The sequence below is a fragment of the Stegodyphus dumicola genome, chromosome 1 (assembly GCF_044657685.1).
Source record: "Stegodyphus dumicola isolate Sdum_Otavi_A_Nest chromosome 1, ASM4465768v1".
Classification (NCBI taxonomy): Eukaryota; Metazoa; Arthropoda; class Arachnida; order Araneae; family Eresidae; genus Stegodyphus; species Stegodyphus dumicola.
Window position 1 is genome coordinate 113681710 of NC_140768.1, and position 15554 is coordinate 113697263.

The following is a 15554-nucleotide window of genomic DNA, read 5'->3' on the forward strand; positions in this document are numbered from 1 at the left end:
TTTTTGTTAATATACGGCCAATCTTGGAGTTAGGCACTTGTTTGATTAATCCAAAGTTAGTTTAGTTAGATTTTTAGTTAATATTTTTTATATTCTTACGTTCAGACCACAAGTGGTTGGTCTCTGTATTCCGAAGTTCCGGAAATCATTGTAAAGAGAGAAAAATAAAGGGTTTCGTATACCCTTCCTGTGTGTATTGTCTACTTCCCAAATTTATTGAACATAGCTTTAGTAAGCTCCCTGTTCCGAGTCAGGACAGTTAATGTTCCCAAAGCAAGTAAGGAGGAACACAGAACCTGATAACCACACAAAATAATTTAGAAAATCACAGTACTAGCATAGAGAGCAAGCATTTTGAAAGCAGAGAAAAATCTCTGGAACGAAAAATATTTTATGGGGGCAGGTGCATGTATTGCTTGGTAATACAATAACTCTGCGATTTCAAAACCCCTTATCTATACCCGGGTGGAAATAAACACTTCTATTTCAAAGCAGCAAACATTACTATAAATAGCAGTGGTTTCAGGGCGCGACCACCGAGCCTGTCCATGGAATTGATAATGTAAAAACGACTTTTTTTTTTTAAATTTCTAGTTTCTAGTGAGAAATGTTTGTAAAAGATTGGCCTCGCGTTAGATTCTAGAGCTAAAAGTTTTCAACAAGGTCGTTTTAGACCTCAGTTTCAAACTAATTAACTCTGGCGGGAAGTATGTAAGGATCCTAAGTTTTACTAACGTTTATTTTATTTTAAGTCTTTACTATCACTTCTTATTTTCTACTTCCGGCCAGAATTAAAAGCTTTAACTTATTTATGCAAATTTGTCTTGCTAACGCCAAGTACTTAAGTTGTGGCTTTTTGCCAAGCAAGAGAGAGGAAGGAGCTATTAGAAGCAGGCCGCTTGCCATAGTAGTTATCAACCCCTTATCTATACCCGGGTGGAAATAAACACTTCTATTTCAAAGCAGCAAACATTACTATAAAGAGCAGTGGTTTCAGGGCGCGACCACCGAGCCTCTAGGGGAATGTGAGCATTGTAACGCAATGCTCTAGTGGGGCAGTGGTCGCGCCCTGAAACCACAAAGGAAATACCATAAATATACACAGGTTGTTTATATATGCAGTTTAATTATTGCTGTATTTTTATTGTTTATGATAGAAATAATGATGTGCGATAAAAAATTTTTAAATTTTAAGTTATTAATATAAATAAAAGGAAGTTATTAATATAAATAAAAGGAAGTTATTAATATAAATAAAAGTCTCGCTGAAAATGAATTTTAAAAGGCATCCGATTGAAAATACTAAGACCTAAAAAATTTATAGTTTTGCAGTAATTTTGCGTTATTTAGAGGTAAAAGATAAGTAATCAATCGGTTTTCACTCAAACAGTTTGGAAATAAGAGCGGACAAACTTTCGAAAATTGGTGGTTTTAGGGCGCGACCACCGCCTCTCAAAGGGTTAAGGCAAAATGCGTGAAGTCCATCTGCCTAAGAAGATGTGTGCCTTATTGGAGGACTTTCGAGGGAACTATATTACTCATAGATTCATTTTACCATTGTGGAAAATTTAATGCAGCTTTAAATTTAAAAAGAGGCCAGTAGAAAGTTAAGTGATCTTACATTTGGCCACTGGTGCGCCCTTTCAACTTGGAATTTTTACTACTAAAAACTAATTTAAGTAAAATTTATTTGACCATCTATAAACAAAGACGTTGTAGAATGGACTTATTCTTATGTTTGCAGCCAGTGTTGTAAAAGAAATCGTCAAACTCGCATTCGTCTTCAATCTTCCTATTACTATATGGACGTAACCGTTCACCTTACTCCATCAGGTTTTTCGTGTCGACTCGCCTGCTAGATAGATTCAATACATGGCCTGTATCAGATACTTTTTAAGATATTGAATCAATCACTCAAATGCAGGTTTTTCAACATCAGAACATCATTTTTTTTCAATGGATATCGAGATTCAGTGTTTCTCCTACTGGCCAAACCGACAATGAAATTATCTGTTTGCATTTCTAATATCTTTCGTTGGAATAAGAAGAATGCTCACGATCTCTTATAACCCATCAACACATAGATTCTTGAGATGCTTCTATCAGTCTCACAAATAGGCCCTAAAGTGCACAATAAGGTATCTTTGGAATAAGACTCAATCTTTAGTCGTATTTAAATAAAGATCTTCTTCCAAGGCAGATAGAAAAAGGTACAGGTAGAAGTTAGACGAGCAACCTCTGTAGGGACTTAGGTGATTGAGTTATCCCTGAATCTAGCTAACTGTTAAGCTTCCTTTCCAGTTTCGAGGGAGAACACGCCAGGGCTCCTCCCTTTTCCCCAAAGTCTTTCTTTCGTCTCGACGAAGTACTTTAAATTCCCCCTTGCCGCACATGTACTATACGGTTACGAACATGTATGCTTTCTTCCGGATTCAAACCCTAGCTCATCGACATGGCAGTCAGCATCACAAACCACTCAATCTTGTCGAGACCATTCACCTTAACAGGATATTGCAAAATAGCGGACAGGAAGGTGTATACACTGATGGCTCTAAAACAACGGAAGGCATTGGGAGCGGGTTTAGGTTCTCACAGAAGGCAATGTGACTCATGTATGAAGACGAAAATTAGGGTTTGAAAACTCCGTTTTCCGAGTTGAATTTATTACCATTAGAGCTGAATTTTTATACATGAGAAAACATCCTAACTTGTCCAAGCACATTTACACCGATTTTGCCTCGAGCCTAGCAGCAAAATCCGGGATCAATTCCAGGAATCCAATAGTACAGAGCTTTCGAGGCATCCTGTTGTGAATGCCAGTCTCAGAAAAATCCATTCTTAGTCGGATTCCTACTCACAGGGGAAGTACAGGCAATGATTTACGGACAGTGCTGCCAAAGAAGTTGTGAACTCCACTTCACTAAGGGAAGTTCCAACGCTAAAATCGATCGCATTCCTGAAAAGGCAGCCTCTACAGTAATTAGTCCGTAAACAGGTAGAGCAATGGGACCAGGCCACGACAGGACGTATAAGTTTCTTGCCAGAGTTCCACTGGAACTGCATTCAGTCAGCAGTTATCTGTCACACTTTATCACGGGGCATAGGTCTTTTCCTGATTATTTCAGACGCTTTAACAGCAAAGAAGATATCACTTGCGAGTGTGGGCAGCAGGGTCATCCAGATCCCTTTATATTCCCCTGCCCATTTAAGCAAACATCAGGCTAAAACAGCCAGCAACATAAACTTCTGTCGCAATCGCGTCGGAGCCTGAAACATAACAGGGTTGCTCGGAAAAAGATGAAAGCTAAAATAGATGGCTGTACCCCAGAAAATATGCCTAGTGTACAAAAATACTCGAAGCTTAACTCATTTTTCTGCATTTGTCTTTAGTATTTGCATTTGTAATTAGTTGTAACAGTGTTTATGTCTATATATATCTTGAATATTTTATATGCGTATTTAGTATTTATTATGCGTTACATCTTATTCAGGTTTTAATCTGAGTATATGATTTGATGATTCTTTACTAGATTTAATAAACGTCACCTGATCTGCCGGCCTGGTATCGGGGCCGTGGTCAGGCAGAGACTGGTTCACATCTTTTGGGTTGGTAATCAGTTCGTCACGGACATAGGAAATATACATGGGTCGGGAAACAACTCAGTGATTTATGTCAATAATCACTATATTGGCTGGGCGGCGGCAGATAGATACTCTAGATGCTATTTAAAATGATTTATGACTGCAGCTAAAAAATTTCTTTCTTCACCAGTCTTTATAAACGCAGCTACTATGATCCTAGAGATTACTGAAAAGTGGAGATATTGTGAGACTTTAACAAAATTAAGGCGTGCCATTCAAAACAAACGAAGAGGAATGCTCAGTAAAGGAATTGTGTTGCTCCATGACAATGCTCAGCCCCCATACTGCTGGTTTCACTCAATCGTTAATTCGACAGTTTCATTGGGAGCAGTTCGATCACCCGCCGTACAGCCCGGACTTGGCGCCGTCCGACTATCACTTGTTCCTGCACATGAAGCGCGAGCTTGGTGGCAAGCGCTTTGGATCTGACGATGACACGAAAAATGCTGTGGAGTCGTGGTTATCGAAACTGGCGGGAAGTTTCTTTGACGATGGTATACAAAAACTGGTCACCCGCTATGACAAGTGTTTGATCATTGGCGGAAACTATGTTGAAAAATAGTTTAAGACATGTATTTTCATGTAAAAATAAAATTGGATTCGAAAAAATTGTTTTACTATTTTTATTTTTTTTTTTCAAAACGGTACTTAGTTTCCGAATACGCCTCGTATTTCAGAGCAAGAAGTGAAAAATGCGCAATGCCCTCCCTGAGATTCGCAGTGGCTAATCGCACCGACGGTGCGGATAGCTAACAGGCTATTCACACCACCTACGTCCGCGCATGCGCACAATCAGCCCAGGTACCAGCATTTTACGCCAATTTCCGTAGGCAGATGGTAGTGAGACCGAATGTTGTTAATAGTTCACCAGCAAGACAATAATTTGCAAGAAATAATTATCAGTTACAAAGACGAGGTCAATCTATATACATGATAATGTTAAGGAAATGATTAGATAAAATATGGATTTAATGATGGTTCTAATTGCAAGCGAGGGCGAGTAATTAGTTAAAAAATCTTTAGTGTATTGACAAAAAGAAATTACTTAAATTCTTTTATTTAAAAGAGGAATTTTTATACAAACTTAGACCCTATTCTTATAGCATAGGACTGTCAGAATTTATTATTCAATAAGAAAACTTACTGAAAATGATAATATTCTCATATATTCATCACTTTTTCAGTATCCACACAGGTTTATAGGTTCAAATGCCATATTTCAAAATCAAAGTTATTTATGAAATAAAACCTTACAAAATCTGATAAATCATTTGTGTGTGCAAATTTTTAAATCTAAATCTCTTACATTAAATTATTTCTGTCTTTTAAATTACATCTCATTATTTATTTCAATTTAATTGATTAATGTGTTTGTGCTAATATTTCAAAGTTCTTTGAAGTACTTTTTGTGTCCTGAAAATGCCAAGTACTTCCATAAAAAAATAAGCAGGTATACAGAATTGTCAATAACCAGTATTATATGATTTATTTAATAGTTGATTTAATCGCTTTTAAGTCATTTCATGTCTAAATTTTCTACACTGAAATCCTCTGTCTAATTTTTATTATCTTTTCTCGGATGAAAAGGTGCGAATAGCTTAAGCGGCTAATCGCACCACTGGTGCGAATAGCATCGGCCCTCTGAGATTTGAGCTCCGGGCATCCCAATTGCTAGCTAGACATTTTTCCAATTACGCTCCGAAGGCACGCGGCGAAGTTGGAGAAGATACCTTACATTCTTCCCCATTTAAAGGGCGACTAGGGAAGCGGGGATCCATTCGCCAATTCTTGGGGGTGAAGAACGTTCTTGGGGGTCCGCCACGTTTTTAGTTTGGGAGTCACTTTTATATAGTCCTTTTTTATAGAATTTTTCGAAGCTGTGAATATAAAGAATCAACGATGCCTTCGCCTGGATTCGAACTCCGAGCCTTCTAAAGCTAGCCGGACGTTCTTTCCAAATAAATGGCGATGCTATAAAACATCATTTATTTTTTCTTCTTCGCTCCCACAACCGCTGGCCATCGACTCCAACATAGAACTGAACGGTGTTATAAGCTAACTCGAGCGCGCGCACTTGTGACGTAATCAATGTATTGTGTATTTTTGCCTAAATCTGAAACTTTATTATGGCTAAAGCATAAATCCAATTAAAAAAAAAATTTTTTTTTGTCTGTTTTGTAAGGTCTTTTTTAACTATCCTAATAAGCCATAAACGAAAACTAAAGTTTTTGGAGTAATTGCGATATGAGCGTTCTACTAAGACATGTTTTGCTCCTTTAATTTTTTTTGTCCCTGTGATCGTCATTTAAGGAACATAGTCCTACATTAAAAATGATCGAAGAAATACGCTGTCTTCTCTGATAACTTATTCATAGTTCACAAATAATAAGATATGTCTTTTCTAACAAAAACAAGAATCGTTTAAGCAACATATATCCGATTATCGTAGGTTCAAACCACCAAAAGTTAAATTAAGCCAAATTAAAAAATATTTAAAGCTTATTTTAATTTGTCAAAAGGCTCCAATCAAATGTAATTTTCTTCTTTCTCTCTCTGTCTTTCAGCCCTCTTTTTTCATTCCTCTTGAGCGTTTGCAATGGAGGTAGTCACAACAAAATAAAAGCTGTGTATCAAGATCAAACAGTGGTTTCTTTTTGTTTTTTTTTATTAAGCCATTTTAATTTTTTAAATTTTTATCTAATTTTTCAAAACTTCATTATTATCCTCTTCGACGTCATAGACTCAACATCTCGAATACAGCAACAAGATAACTCTTTGTAACTACAGATATGTAAACTGCGCAAAAAAAGGGGGGACATTTTCTATATCTCCCGTTCTACTGGGCCGATTGACGAAATTCAATTTGCTTTTTTCATGTCTCGAAAGCGCGACATAGGATGTGAATTAGATTTATATATAGTATTGTTCTAATATAGATATTTTGACACAAAATCGGACTTTTTCTGAAATAACATGTCAGTTTTTTTCCACATTATGAATCCACGACTCAAGTTATGCTAAACTGCCAAGTTTTGTGAAAAATCACACGAAAAAGTAGCTCTCAAAATTTTAGCTGCTCAGTGTTAATTGAATTTGGTATATATTTATTAATTTCTGTTTTATTAAACTTATTTGATTCTTTCGCTTATATTCTTATTTGATTTATGACACATTTCGAAATTTAGGTTCATTCCAAATAAAATTCGCCCATTTTATATGATTCATTTTTAAAATTTGTATTTTTAAATAATAAAAATTTTTCGAAAAAAATTTTGAATTATAACCTATACAATTTTTACCATCAACTTAAAGTTGATGTATTTTTAAATATACCTGCAAAAAATTACTTTTATTCAAAATCTCCGAAGACATACTTGAATTTATATGTGTTGGCGCGTTTTGAAATTTGGCATATTTGTTGAAAGTGATCATGCATCAAATGTGGTTTAGGCACTTGTAGAAACGAAGTGACTTTTTCTTCTTGTGCACAATGTAAAAAAGGGAAAGGAAACTATGTTGCCATAAATCAACATAAATTGGGGTAAGTCAGAGCTTAAATTGCGCCGGAGCCCACCGGAGGCCGGCTCCAGTACATCTTAGTTTTTAGGATATATTCTAATTCTAACCGGAGCGCACCTGAGCCCTAAAGGCCCGTTTCCACTACTGCGTACGAATGCGTTGCGTCAATTGAAGACACACCTACGCCTTAAGGCTTCTACATATATGTTTAGAGGAGCCTTACCTACGGCATCCGTACAAGCGTTTTCACTGCGGCGTATTCGTACATTATTTTCCTTTTCCGCCGCGAGGTGTCACTGTAATATTTTGGCGCCAAACAACCAGTTCGCGAGTTACGACGCTGAACATCTGAATTTTTCCCGCTTAAGCGAGTATTGTTTGTTTTGGATTTGATATGGATCCTGACGTAGAACGCAAACAAACAAATAAATAAAATAAAAAAGTTAAACGAACTAAAAAATAGTTGGTACTTTAAAAATACAGAGCAACTTTAAAGAAAGGCTCCCAATATTTACACAAAATTTGCTATGCTTGTATACCGTTGACTTCAGGGTCATAGCTGGATAATTTATTAGAAATCTCGTTTGGTTTAAAATGCACTATGGGCAGTTATATTTTATGCATAATCCATAAAATATTATTTTTAATTCATACACTTATTAGGTAAAGAAAATGGAAATATTTAATTAATCAATTTCTGCGCTTCTACTGGAGAGGAGTGAATTTAAAAGTAATTATTATAGTCATTTTTTGTTAAAAAATGTTTAGGGCATTAATACTGTCTCATGTTAATTGGTAATGAAAGTTTAGAGCCGTAAACATCCCAACGTTTTAGAGATAATTACTCACGCATATGGATTTATTCTACTTATTATCCCTATTACATACTTATATTTTAAGACTGTCATCCACATAAGAATGCATATTACTCGTCCCTACATTTAAAAGGATGAATCGTATTCCAAACGACGAAATCTGTCTTATGTCTGGGATGGCAAATAGTACTGGTGTTATAAACATACGTATTGGTAATACTGGTAATAATTGAATCAGCAGTTATCAGCACCTTCATATTAATTATTGGTTATTTTATAACAATTATTCGATCGCCGAAGAAACCAAAACAAATTATATTAAATTAGGAACAAAGAAGTCTGCAACAAAAGCTTGGCTTTAAAATTTATTCCAGTAACGTTATTCGGTTTCGAAAGGCACCATTGGAAAAGTACACTTCCTGTCACGTGACGGGTAAACCTGTCTTAGGTCGAGAATCGTTGTTGTTTATATGAAGATGCATTGCGTAATAGCAAAACCGAATAGAAACTAAATATCTGATAAAATGGCGGCAGTGTTAAGTGCTCGACGTTATGTTGGATGTGTAATTCGTTTTAATTCAGACCGGGAATTAATAGATTGAAGTTTATTAAACATTCAGAAATGGTAAAGTAACTTTTGTATAAAGTTCGTTTATGAATGACATTTAGTTCTGATTTTCCATGACGTAATATATTTTTAACATGTGGGGAGGGTGTTGTTTTGCTAAAATCGAAACTGGAAATATGATTCCTTTCTGATATATATATCTTCGCTTTCGTCATTTCATTTATCTTTTTCATTCATAATGACAATATTTTATTTTATGTCGTTACAGATTGTTATATTTGAATTGGACGCTATTCCGTTTTATGTAGATAAATATGGATGGAAGTGTCGTGTCGAATAAAATAAATTGAAGGATACCTACTATATACTAGTATAATACCGCTTTTTTTTTTTTTTTTAAACTTTTGTATACGGATATACTGTTGGTGTTTTTCCAGAAGTTTAAAATGTGGGTAAAGTGCAGAATCGTCCACTTATTTGTTTGTTGCTTTTTACAAGAGTAAGAAGAATTCGATTTTTGTCAATTTTCTTTTAACTTTTTAAGTGAAAATGGGTCGATGTGTACATGGATAAAGGGAGTGCACAATGCCATTTTTGTGCAATTCTGGGATTATTTTTTTGGGGGAAAGTGCAGAATCGCCCACTGCTTGGCACGTTTTTAAGAATTGCACATACTCGGTATCCATGTACGCATCGACCTATTTTCACTTAAAAAAAATCCCAGAATTGCACAAAAATGGCATTGTGCACTCCCTTGACTTTATCCATGTACACATCGACATATTTTTACTTAAAAAGTCAAAGAAAATTGACAAAAATCCAATTCTTCTAACTCTAAGTAACTAACAAACAAGTAGGTTGATCTTTACATTATGGTAACTTGGCGATTTTTTGGCGAAAATTTGGCAACCAACTCTCCTACAGCAACTCTCTATTTTTTTTCCCCGCCACCATTTTGTCTTCACGAAGTAAAGACATGTTTCTTTTCTTTTTATCTACTGAACACTTCTTCCAAATGCTAGAAATTTTATCAAACAAAACTGCTTAATCATGACAAATATTCACTGCAAAATTGGGAAAAAGTGCACAATACCATACTCCTTACGCGTTTTCAAAATAACACATGCACATAAACCATGTACACGCCGACTTATTTTTACTTAAAAAAACATCCCAGAATTGCACAAAAATGGCATTGCGCACACTCTTCACTATATCCATGTACACTGCTTTTTTCTCATGAATTAGAAAAATTTCACGAAAATACATGACAATTTTCTCAATCTTTAAACCCGGTAAAAAGAACATATATGAAATTACCTGATCGCGAAAAAGTATTTACCCTTTACAAATATGAACATTTCCACATATAAAATAAATAAAATATCCAAAAACTTTTACCTCTAAATCATCTATTACATTATACACGTCACCAACGAATTCATACCGCAAACATTACAAATACTTAGTATCAAATATTTAAATTATTTCCATGCACGTTTACTTCAACTTAAACGTATAACAAATTCCTACAAACATAAAATTCACAAAATAACTATCATTTAATTAAAATATCACTAAACCATGTACATGTCGACTTATTTTTACTTAAAAAAAAATCCCAGAATTGCACAAAAATGGCATTGCGCACACTCTTCACTATATCCATGTACACTGCTTTTTTCTCATAAATTAGAAAAATTTCACGAAAATACATGATAATTTTGTCAATCTTTAAACCCGGTAAAAAGAACATATATGAAATTACCTGATCGCGAAAAAGTATTTACCCTTTCCAAATATGAACATTTCCACATATAAAATAAATAAAATATCCAAAAACTTTTACCTCTAAATCATCTATTATATTATAAATGTCACCAATGAATTCATACCGCAACCATTACAAATACTTAGTGTCAGATATTTAAATTATTTCCATGCATGTTTACTTCAATTAAAACGTATACCAAATTCCTACAAACATAAAATTCACAAAATAACTAATTAACATTTCATTAAAATATAATTAAATTCAAAAACACTACTTAAAATATAAATGAGCACATACATTAAATTAATAAAAATTACCTTACAATCCTAATTAACTAAATCATTGTTAATAACAATTTTCCCAATAATACCAAATTCCTTTCCACCTTACATTTAGAACAATGCATAAAAATAATATCCTCAAATAATTAAAAATACTAACTTACCTAATCTTCTTCAGAATCTTGATTACGTGGCGGATATACTTTTCTAATTCATTCAATAAAATTATTGAAAGATTTTTTCTGCGAATTTTTCCTCCATACTTCCTCCGCTAAATAAAAAGCAAACTTCTCTTTATCACAATGTCTAAATACCCATTTCGAATTCACTTTAGTTAGGGCCATGGGATCCAAAAATTAACCAACACTGTTTCACACAACACAGAATAAAGCTAAATACAAAATTTCCACATTTTTTCCCGATTTCCCCCCTTTTCCGATTAAAGAACCGTAATTCGTCCATTAATATCACATGACATATCCCACGATCTCTCATTTCCCTCACGCAAAATAATGCGTAATCGGAACTGAGTACTGCTCACATTATTACCAAAGTCCCAGGTAGTAACCTTTATCGCCTCCAAAATGTCGCCAAACTACCAGTTACCATATTGTAAAGATCAACTAACAAGTAAGTGAGCGATTCTGCACTTTACTCGTTTTTCCTAAGAGAAAATAGGTCGATGTGTTCATGGATGCCGAGTATGTGCAATACTTAAAAAGGCGCCAAGCAGTGGGTGATTCTGCACTTTTCCCTAAAATGTATATATAAAGTTGTGCTGTTTTTTTATCAGATGATATAAAGATTTTCTTCCTAGAATAATTATTAATTCCTTGATGATTCATTTCTGTCTGCTGGTATTAATGCTAAATAAAATTCTCCTTTAAATCTGCTCATGTAATGGAAGCTTTATTTCCTAAAAAAATGTTGAGATAATTTTGCAGATAATTCAGTGAATTGATTCATAAGGGTCTTCGTTTAGTTTGGAGCTAGAATTTGTGAAAGAACATAACATTTCATCCTATCCAAAGTAAATAGAACACTATTTCAGATAGAAGTAATTTTTTCAAATCGTATAACGAACTTAAGTCTAATGTATTAACGAAGAAGGATTGGCTAACCAAATTTGATGTAATTATTTTTTTTTATTTCAGGTGGAAAAGTTTTAACCATTGCTTTTTAATTACCTTTGAAGGGTTTTTGTACTTTTAGTTACAATGTTCTGCCATCTCATGAACTTCATACAACAACCAAGTGATGTCTTACTGTATTCCAATATATCTTTTGATAGATCCTATTGACTAACGATTTCAATAATTTTTGCTCTGTGCATCTCATTCACCATTACTGGGTGATCATTCACTATCTCTTTCCAAAACTCAAAATACATATATACAGTAGTGGCCAAAATTGTGGACATTTTTGGAAATTTTTATGTTTTTGAACTTGCAAACTTCCAAGTTCAAACTTGCAAAAAATGCAAACTTGTATGCTTATAAAAACTGTTGTTTCACAAAATGCAAACTTGTATGTATCATTTTAAAGAGAATTTATTACTGAATTCAATACAAAACACAAAATTCAATTATTTGCAATACAAAAAAAGTTATATGTACTTTAATATAAATAAAAAACACAGTTATGAAGTGGTTTGTAATGTCTAGCTTTCCTGGCCAGTCACTGTTCTTGTTCTGAGAACCAATCAAATGTTAGTAACTGCCAGTAGAAGCTGACATCATGTTTACACTTGAAACAATTCATTATTTTGCTTTGTTCTGTAGAAGGAGGACCTGTTTCTTATACTCTGCAATTACAAGTAGAAACTTTTGTAAAAATTTTTAATATTTAGTCAAGAAGCAATGACATCAAATAAAAGAGTAGATTGGACTAGAAAGAGATGTAATATTATTGTGTTACGAGAAAATGGTCTTTCTTATGTTGAAATTGCAAGACAGGTAGGTGGTTCAGTGACTACATCTGGAGTCCGAAAGTTTTGTTTACGATATCAGGAGACAAATTCAATAAAAAAACAAAGAAGGAAAAGGCCGAAAAGACAGAAGAATAAAAAGACTATGTCTCCAAGATAGAAAAATGTCATCAGCGGCCATCACAAGTGATCTGAATGATGCTGGTGTTTCTGTCAGTTCAAGAACAAACAGGAGAAAATTAACAGATGTTGGACTGAGAGGTAGAATTCCACGAAAAAAGCCTTATCTTAATTTTCAGCAACGAAAAAAAAAAAAGACTACAGTGGGCAAAGGAACACATTAATTGGACAGATGATCAGTGGTCACAAGTTATATGGAGTGATGAAACTAAGATATCGTTATTCAGTAGTGATGGGCGAAAATATGTAAGACATAGAATAGAAGAAGAGCTACATCCTGACTGCATTTAAGCAACTGTGAAGAACCCAGTTAGTGTTATGATTTGGTCATGCATGTCAGCAGATGGTATTGGTCGCCTTCATGTCATCGATGGGACACTGAATGCCAGAAAATACATTGACACTATTCTAGAACCAAAACTTCTATCAGAGATCTTGGTAAAAGTATAGTTTAGGGTACCCCTTGGCGATTTTTGGCGGTACATGGATACCGATTTTGTGCATTTCTTTGACTCATTATTTTGGCTTGTGAAGCGGTGATTTTTGCGCCAAAATAACAAGAAAAAGAGTTGCACAAACTCGGTGTCCATGTACACATTGACGTATTTTCACTTAAAAAAAAATCCTCGAATTGCATAAAAATGGCATTGCGCACTCTTTCAACTTTATCCATGTACACATCGACCTATTTTCGCTTAAAAAAAAAAAAATCCCAGAATTGCACAAACTTGCATTACACACTCCCTTTACTTTGTCCATGTACACATCGATATATTTTCACTTAAAAAGTTAAAGGAGCACCAAATTCTACAATATAGGCAAACAAAAAATACATAATCTCAATAAAATACATTTTAAACCAAACAATAAAATAACATAAAAAAGGAAAAACATGTTATACATTTAAGCCCTACCAAAAGCAAATATTCACCTACCACGATTTTTGAGTTCGCTTCATACACCGAGAGCCACGTAAAAATCAAAATATCAGTAATACTCAAATGGCTTTTTTCAAACCAGGTACTCTTTCTAATCGAACGCTTCACATAGTGACCATCTGGACCTTTCTTCCTACAAACCCATTCAAACCATCTAAATGGTTTTTATGTTCGACTAGACGCATATCCGTCCTACATACAGGACACTTATAATGGCTACTAAGTAAATCTTCATTTACACACCAGTCAATTAAATCTCTTTTCCCCTTTCGCTTCAAATCGTACAGAAACTTCAAATTAATCTTACTACATTCGGCCATTCTACCGTCTAAAGAATCAAACCAACACACACCACAAAAACGCTTACAAAAACATCCCATGATTCAAAATTTCCCAGAATCATGCAGCCGATTACGTCACAATAGGGTTTCCATAACATTCAACTACTCAGGCTACCATAAATGAAACGACAACTTGGCGATAAATGAAACAACAACTTCGCCATAATACAAGGGGTATCTTAAAGTCTACTCTACCCGAGATCTCTTTCCCAACAATGTTTCGTTTATTTTTCAGCAGGATTCTGCTCCTTGCCACACGGCCAAAATATCGAAAGAGTGGTTTCGTACAAAGTGCATTAAATTGTTGTCATGGCCAGGAAACAGTCCTGACCTGAATCCTATCGAAAATTTGTGGCACCGTTTGAAAACTCTTGTCCGAATGAGGCACCCGTCAAATAAAAGGGAACTAATTGAGGCTATAATTGTTTCCTGGCATCATGTAATAACAAAAGAAGAGCTTGAAAACTCTTGTCAGCTCAATAAAATGTCGATGTGAAGCTGTAATAAAAAATAAAGGGTACCCTAGTAAGTACTGATAACTCGCTGCAATCATCACTATCTAATATATATCGATAACTATTATCGTTTAACTTTTTTTGTATTGCAAATAATTGAATTTTGTGTTTTGTATTGAATTCAGTAATAAATTCTTTTTAAAATGATATATACAAGTTTGCATTTTGTGAAACAACATGTTTTCTATAAGCATACAAAATTCAAAAACATAAAAATTTCCAAAAGTGTCCACAATTTTGGCCACCACTGTATTTATTTAAATTTAACAAACATTCTCTATTTGTAAAAAGCAAATTAAAAGTTAATTTAAATTAAATTTAATGCAAACAAATAAATGATTAATGTTGTTGTGAACTAATCTACAATATTATTTAAATTCTGAGAGCATATGTAAATCAAGTGCAAGTATCAAATTTATGATTAAATATAAAATCCTAAAAAATTATTTAGAAAATTGCATAAGTGAATGATTGTTGAGCAGGTAGGAGACGGACTTATCATGGGGAAGTTGCCTCCAAACCTAATTCTTCAATCATTCAATTCGTTTAGATATTTTTTAATGTATGTTATAAATGAAAGAAGAAAAAGTATAGAAAATGTTGATAAATACTAAAAATTGAATAAAAGTAGTTTTTTATATTCATAAACTAAAACTGAGTACTTAACAGCTAAATAAAAGGCAGACTGAATCCCCGAAAGTGCATTCTTATTTCAAATAATATCCCACTTTTCTCAAAACACTAGAATAGAATAATATTCTTATGTACACATGCAGTGAATAGAATGCATCCTCTATGCAGAATTATGAGGGTTGCTATTTATATTTCTGGCCTAATAATGAAAAAACAAATGTTTATGATAAAAATTGATTTTATTGTTTTTCAGAATGTTCTCTATGAAAATCAGTACACCTTTGCATGTGTTTGAACCAATTTTCGAAGTACATTTTCCACTCCGTTTGAGCTAACTCCAAAACATGCGTTTTGAATGCATTAATTGCTTCTTGGGGTGTTGCAAGTTGGTGACACATAATTAATTTTTTATGTGCGTGTG

The 15554-nt window shown here is 34.0% G+C and overlaps 1 protein-coding gene across 1 annotated transcript in view; it reads left to right on the forward strand.

Annotated features, from left to right (window-relative positions):
- The first annotated feature begins 8444 nt into the window (after window positions 1-8444).
- Window positions 8445-15554, forward strand: part of LOC118201665 (F-box only protein 9) — a 71434-nt gene continuing 64324 nt past the window's right edge. Inside the window, exon 1 of the mRNA XM_035373806.2 lies at window positions 8445-8601. Coding sequence (XP_035229697.1) covers window positions 8599-8601 — 3 coding nt within the window. The 5' untranslated portion in view covers window positions 8445-8598. The remainder of the gene's footprint in view (window positions 8602-15554) is intronic.